At 37.7% G+C, this 6,745-nt stretch overlaps 1 protein-coding gene across 1 annotated transcript; it reads right to left on the reverse strand.

The window, feature by feature from the left end:
- Positions 1-782: 782 nt before the first annotated feature.
- LOC145307020 (uncharacterized) lies at positions 783-6,383 on the reverse strand. Its single transcript, XM_080149359.1, has 7 exons — positions 6,284-6,383; positions 5,867-5,938; positions 4,630-5,541; positions 3,862-3,945; positions 3,065-3,124; positions 1,208-1,284; positions 783-830 (listed from the first exon to the last, which is right to left on the reverse strand). The coding sequence occupies exons 1-7, from the start codon at positions 6,381-6,383 to the stop codon at positions 783-785; spliced, it is 1,353 nt and encodes a 450-aa protein (XP_080005485.1).
- Positions 6,384-6,745: the final 362 nt, after the last annotated feature.

Here is a 6,745-nt window from a genome sequence, read left to right on the forward strand (position 1 = left end):
AGATTAAAACCATTTTTTTTAGCCCCATGAGGCAGAGGGCGCGGGCTAAACAAACTGGTTTTAATCCTATGATTGTACATTATTATATTTGTTGAAAACTGGATATAATATGATGCAAGACATAATTTTTCAGTATGGCTGAGAACCAGTTCTAAACCACCAGATATTAATCCTCAATTTTACTTTAGTCCCAAAAGTTTATTAATGTTTTCTTACTCGTTAGCTCAACAACTTTGGGTACTTTAATAGAATTTTGATTGGTTTGTTTATTAAGTTAAGTGTCCAAAAGTTCCAACAACTAATTGTAGTCTACAGGTGGGTTAATTTTGTGAATCATTATTGGATATGTACATCGATTTATCAGTCATTGTCTTATCCCTTAAGATTGCTCTTTGAAATCGAATGCGATTGTAGTTTGAAAGTAATTTGATTTTCTTGCTGGAATATGGATATGAGAACACTATAGTCTACATAATAACAATATTACCTCCATATTTTCATAAATAAGATCAGACTTGTTATTCCTAAGAACCAAGTTTAAAGATGGGTCTGCCAAACGGACAGTGTCAATTTTAGTGTAGTTCTTAAAAAGATTAATAAACAAGGATGACAACATCCATAAATAGCAAAGCACAAAAAATCAGAGCATTTGTTGAAATCAAGAGGGAAAAATCATGTAACCTTTATCACATTTTTTTTTATTTTCTGATAATTTTTTAAAAATTTCTATTTGTTTGATGAATGATAGACTGACCGTCAAAGTAAAAGAATTAAATGTCTTCTTATTTTTTGTCTAAGGACGTATTCTCTTTGGAGGGTGGTGGCGTTACCTACCCAAAAAAAAGTTATTAACCTTCACAGGACCTATGAGAATCGACAATATAAAGGAGAACCATATACGAGTTTAGCAGTTAGGGAGATCCTGTGTTACATGAGTAAGAAACACACACACTGGGAGTGAGTTTGACACTATAATGTGAAAAGCCTGGGGTCGGCCAATCTATAAAACTTTGGGTACCAGATTATAAAACTTTGGGTACCAGTTTATAAAACTTTGGGTACCTGTTAATAAAACATTGGATACCAGTTTATAAAACCTTGGGTACCAGTTTATAAAACTTTGGGTACCTGTTAATAAAACTTTGGGTACCAGTTTATAATACTTTGGGTACCAGTTTATAAAACTTTGGGTACCAGTTAATAAAACTTTGGGTACACTAAAATGTGACAAGCCTGGAGTTGGCCAATCCTGGCACTGTGATATGCATATAGGCCATTCTTCAACCTGCAGGCAGAATAACAACATCATTTTGCAGGGATCTAAAGGGATAATACAATGCCCGATAAATTGATGTACATCCCCAATGATGATACACCAGATCACAATTAGTGGTTGAAACACTAGCTGAACACCCAACTTAATGAACTAATTAAAATTTAATAAAAGTTCCCACAGTTGTTAGGCTTTATTATAAAGACTTTATAATAAAACTTTGGGGGCTAGTGTAATAAACAGTGCAATTTTCCTCTCTCTTCATGATTATTTTGTCAATTATAAACGGAGCCATTCTTCCACCTGGGTCAGAACAACAACATCATTTTGCATTGGGTACTAGTAACAAAAGTTTTATAATAACGTTTTCTTTTTTGTTGACATGGCAACTTTTATTGAATTTTGATTGTTTGGTTCATTTAGTTGAGTTGCCATTCGTTTCAACTACTAATTGTAATCTACAGAAAGGGTAGTAATTGATCATCATCAACATATACATTAATTTTTCGGCCTTCTCTTTAGATCTTTGATAGTTTTGTCTATTAATAGCGATACTACGCTCAATATTCCTCTAGGGGCACTTGACCATTGTGGGTGGGGGGGGGGGAGGTGTGGTCGACCATTCACTTTAAATTTTTTCTGGGGGGTGTATTTTTTAGTTTCGATTTCTTTTGGGAAGGTATTCTCCCCCAAAATAGTGTAAACCTGTAAGAAGCTTAACTGAAAAAGAGAACTATGTGAGTCCTGCAGTTAGCGAGATCTTATGCTACAGTACAAATACAGTCAGACATCCAAAATTGTACCTTACTATTATAGGAATCACAATGCCAAGTTTAAAATTGGTTGGACAGTGTTGAATTGACGAAATAAACAATGTAATCTCTCCCTTTCAGACGTACAGACTGACTGACACTGTTTATAGAAAAGCTTTGCTTTTTAAAAAATAACTAGTGGCTGTGCCCCTAGCATTTAGGGGCTTTGCATTCTAAGTTTAAAAAAAACAGCCTGAAACCAACCTAAGAAATTAATCAGAAAATAGAATAGCCTCAAACCTGGGACCTATGAGAAGATTCCCTAATATGGAGAACCCAATCGGCTCAGTAGTTTTCAAATCTTATGCTTCAGACAAAAAAAAACTTACTTTATATTATTGGACTAGCAACTTCGCCCCTAGCCTCTAGAGGTAATTGGAAAAAATACATATCTACATAAAAAAAGAAAAAAAAATTGGGGGGAGTTTTTTACTTTTTTTTTTGGGTGTCTCATCCCTCAGGAAAATAGCCTGAAACCACCAAAGGACCAGTACATAAATTCCTTGAAGAGTAGAACCCAATTGGTTTCAGTGGTTACTGAGATCTTAAGCTTCAGACAGACAGACGGACAGACAGACGGACAGACACACGAACAGACAGACAAAAAGACAGACTAACAGACAGACGAACAGACAGACGAACATACAGACAGACAGACAAAAAGATAGACAGACAGACAGTCAGAAAGACACACAGACGGACAGACAAACAGACAGACAAATAAACATACAAACGGACAGACAAACGGACAGACAAACAGATAGACAAACAGACAGAAAAACAGAAAGACAGGTGGACAGACAGACTGACGAACAAACAGAGAGACATCTTGTTTCTTTATTATAAGGATTGGATTTTGATGACTATTGATCCGAATGAGTTCTGCATCAATCTTCATATAGGTCCCAGAGTGGTTTTAGGCTATTTTATTTTTGGATTGGTTTTAGGCTGTTTTTGATTGGATTTAGTTGTTGTTCTTCCTTGTCAAAATTGATGAACTGTTGTACAGGTACAGTTGCTTCTCTCTTCTTTCTTAAACCTAAACATATCCGCTGGATTAGAACCGGTTCTAGGTATGATATCCACATAATATCCGCAGAAAGTTGTCTATAATACGATATGATAATGAAAGCACATACAATATATATTTCCAGTATGGATTAAAATATCTGCTGGAATAGAACCGGTTCTAAGCCGTACTAAAAAATCGTGTATCGTATCGTATTACATCTAGTTTTCTGCGAATATAAAATGTACAATCAAAATATTAAAACTAGTTTTGTTAGCCCGTGCCTTCTGCATCTCAGTGCTAACTAAACCGGTTTTAATCGTATATGACTTACTAGCGCCTACATCCCTAGAGGCCTCTAGGGACAATAAAGGGAATGTTAGGTTGACCATTCACTCTCAATTTTAGTTTTTAAAAGGAATAGTAAAGATTATGTTTTCTTAGTTTTTTATTGGGGGGGGGGGCATTTTTTTCCTGGGGTGATCTCTCTTTGTAGGGCGAATATACCCTCCCCCAAAATAAACCTTCCCTGGACCTATAAGAGGCTTCTCTGTAAAGGAGAACATTCAGTAAACCAGCAAAATTTAATTTTCAATTATTTTTTTCTTGATAATAGTTAATTACTATAACTTGATTTTGTGAGAATTGTTGAATTAATTGAATTAACCCCCCCCCCCCCCCTTGCCAACGCAAGATCTTTCACTACAGACAAAAAAAGCACAAAACTTTATAGAAAATACGTGGAAAAAATTACTCTCTTTTCGCACCTGTATTAACTCCTTCAATAGCAGCAACAGTAGTAACTGCATCAACTAAACCAGCCCCGCTTCCTTCAACTACTACACTACCAACTGAAATTTATAGTAAAAATGAAATCTTGTTGATCAAACTTTCTCTCTCTCAATCTGTCTTTTAATCTACCTGACTATCTCTTTCTCTGTCTGTCTGTCTCTCTATCTGTATGTCTCTATCTGTCTTTAAATCTATCTGTCTGTCTGTCAATCAGTATGTCTCAAATCTATATCTCTCTATATCTCTCTCTCTCTCTCTCTCTATCTCTCTCTATCTCTCTCTCTTCTTTCTCTCTCTCTCTCTCTCTCTCTCTCTCTCTCTCTCTCTCTCTCTCTTTCTCTCTCTCTCTCTCTCTCTTTAGGTAAATCTGTATGTATATATATCCTACTTTCATCTTTCCATAAATATGTCTATATGTCTCTCTCTATAAGTACCAAAATAAATTATCCTTAAATTTGAATCAAAATACTTGAGGTTTTACTCTACACATTAATTAATAAAAAGTTTTATCATCATAAATTTGTATTATTGATTCAAAGAATATGCACCTCAAACAAAGCTCAACAATCAGACATACAGAATACAGAGAGTTGGGCAGTAAATGCTCAGTGGTCATTTGAATGACTACCAGATATTTTTAGTAATTGAGTAGATGCTCATTAGTCATGCAAAAAATCTCTCAAATAGCCACTAATTAACATCTTCTTGTAAGGAAAGAAAATATCTTAGCTTCCACTACTTACCCTGTGCAGAAGGAGTTGTGACAGCAACTGTTGTTGGAGGCGGAGCTGTGGTGGGTGGCACATACACAGGACACTTGAGCTCCACAGCTTTACCTCTACCATCGCTCAGCACACCGGAGGGATCAGCGCAGGTGTAGTACAGAATATCGTTCTCCTTTACTTTGGTTTTTAGAGCAGGGTCCCCATTATCATCAGTTCCTTCTGTGGTTCCCACAGGATAGGCCAGCTTACTTTCTACAGGTGGCAGGGGAGCGGTAAGACACAAGTTGGGTGCAATACAATTATCTCTAGTTGGCCACTCGGGCACATCAAATGTTCCATCTGGACCACACATAACGCTAAACTTTAAATCTCCATCAGGGTCAACATATGCGGCAGATGAGTCAAGAATTTCATTGAAAGCCTTGCACTCATAGTAGATGGGTAAGCCAACAGGAACTGAAACTGGGTCAGATTCTCCGAGCATTGTCAGGTAAGGTGGCGGAGTTAGGCGCAGCTTAGCACGAGCATCCACCACACATTCACTCACTGTAGAGTTTTCCTGTGTGAAGCCAAGGTCCTGAAGAGTAGTTTTGTTGTCCCCAAACTCATACTTATCAACTCCGGCAAGTGTGTCATTGTTGATCCATATTTCAGTTTCAAAAGCAGTTGTTGCACCACGTTTCTTTCTGCTGCTGCCAGATGAATCTGCTGCCAAAGCAGATGACTGGAAAGCCCTGAGGACCCACACTCCAGCATAGTAGGGAATCTCCTGGTAGATTGAATTCAACTCAAGCTCAACCTCAGTCTTGACTGTGAGGAATGCCTGGCTGGTGATGTCCAGCAGCGCATCGTCCCAAGCACATGCTGAGGAGAATTCTTTTCTCACTTTCTGAATGCTTGTTGAGTCACAAATACACAAACCTCCATCACCTAAGATAAAGATGTAATATACACGGTGTTCTGTAAAAAATTACATTACTTTTATTCTAATACAAGTATGACAATTTACAAGAACTTCCAAGCTTTTTATTTATATTTTTGGAGGGAATGGCGGAGGGGGATTCAAAATTTCGCACAAAGCCTTTAAAGAGGATGGTAAGAAACCACCCCCCCCCCCTTTACTCTTGTTTATCATTGCATTCAAAGGTGGCAAAGCACACATATCAAATAGCAGACAGATGGATAAAGTAAGTTATTTTTAAGCCATTGTTATTATACCATAACATCCATCCCTTATGAGAATAAAGAAATAAACCTGAGCCTGGTCTTGTCACTTTGATACCATACACTTTGGTAGGTGGTAGGAGGATATCATTCATATCCGTTACCTGAAATTTCCAGAGATTCTTTTACACATTTGATCAGAGTTGCAAATACAGAAAGAAAAAATGATTTTATATTTATATTCTTATAGCATATTCAGGTAGACACACATGTAGATAGAAAAGCTTATCCTATAGATATTATTAGATTACTATCAGTGAGATTTAGAGATCTATGAACCACATTGTGTCATAGTGGAGTGTTGGTGCATGGAGAGGTCTAGAACCCAAAGCAACCTCAAGTCATCATCAAAGTGTTAGATAACCTAATACCCCAAGTGCTAGTGAGACGCAATAAACCATGGACTTGAACCTTGTATTAGAAAGATAAAATTTAAAAAGAATCCATTCCTTGGGTGGTGGGACAGTAGTTGGCGGGGCAGTTGTTGTGTCTCCATTATCAGCAGCAGCTGTAGTGGTGCCATCTTCACTCCTGACATTCAATAACATCTATTATGGTATTACCCATTACCTCGTAAGGGTGGGATTCTCCTTCAATTTAACCCTTAACGGTCGGGGGGGGGGGGCGTTGAACGCCCCCCCATCCGGTTTTTGACACACGACTTTGACTTACTTTAGGTCGGAAATTCATCATAACACAGGGGACTTGCACAAAAATTTTTAGCCCTCTAGCTCTAATGGGAACTGAGATAATATGGGGGGGCGTTGAACGCCCCCCCCCCCCCCTAACTGATTAAGGTGCGGCAAGGGGCCCGACTGTTAAGGGTTAAGTGATCATCTAGAGAATCCAGAGCATCATCCACATGTAATGGGATGCAATACTCTAACACCCAAGGAGGGTTAAATAACAT

This window comes from Acartia tonsa, chromosome 15 (assembly GCF_053477335.1).
Source record: "Acartia tonsa isolate MP-2025a chromosome 15, ASM5347733v1, whole genome shotgun sequence".
NCBI lineage: Eukaryota > Metazoa > Arthropoda > Copepoda > Calanoida > Acartiidae > Acartia > Acartia tonsa.

What these genes read in the sequence shown, in the direction of transcription:
- LOC145307020 (XM_080149359.1), bottom strand. Translation starts at nt 6,383, where the DNA reads ATGTTATTGAATGTCAGGAGTGAAGATGGCACCACTACAGCTGCTGCT. An exon ending in AGTGACAAGACCAGGCTCAG is followed by an intron (nt 5,542 to 5,866) that starts GTTTATTTCTTT and finishes TCTTTATCTTAG; the next exon opens with GTGATGGAGGTTTGTGTATT. An exon ending in CACATTTTAGTGTACCCAAA is followed by an intron (nt 831 to 1,207) that starts GTTTTATTAACT and finishes TTTTTTGGGTAG; the next exon opens with GTAACGCCACCACCCTCCAA.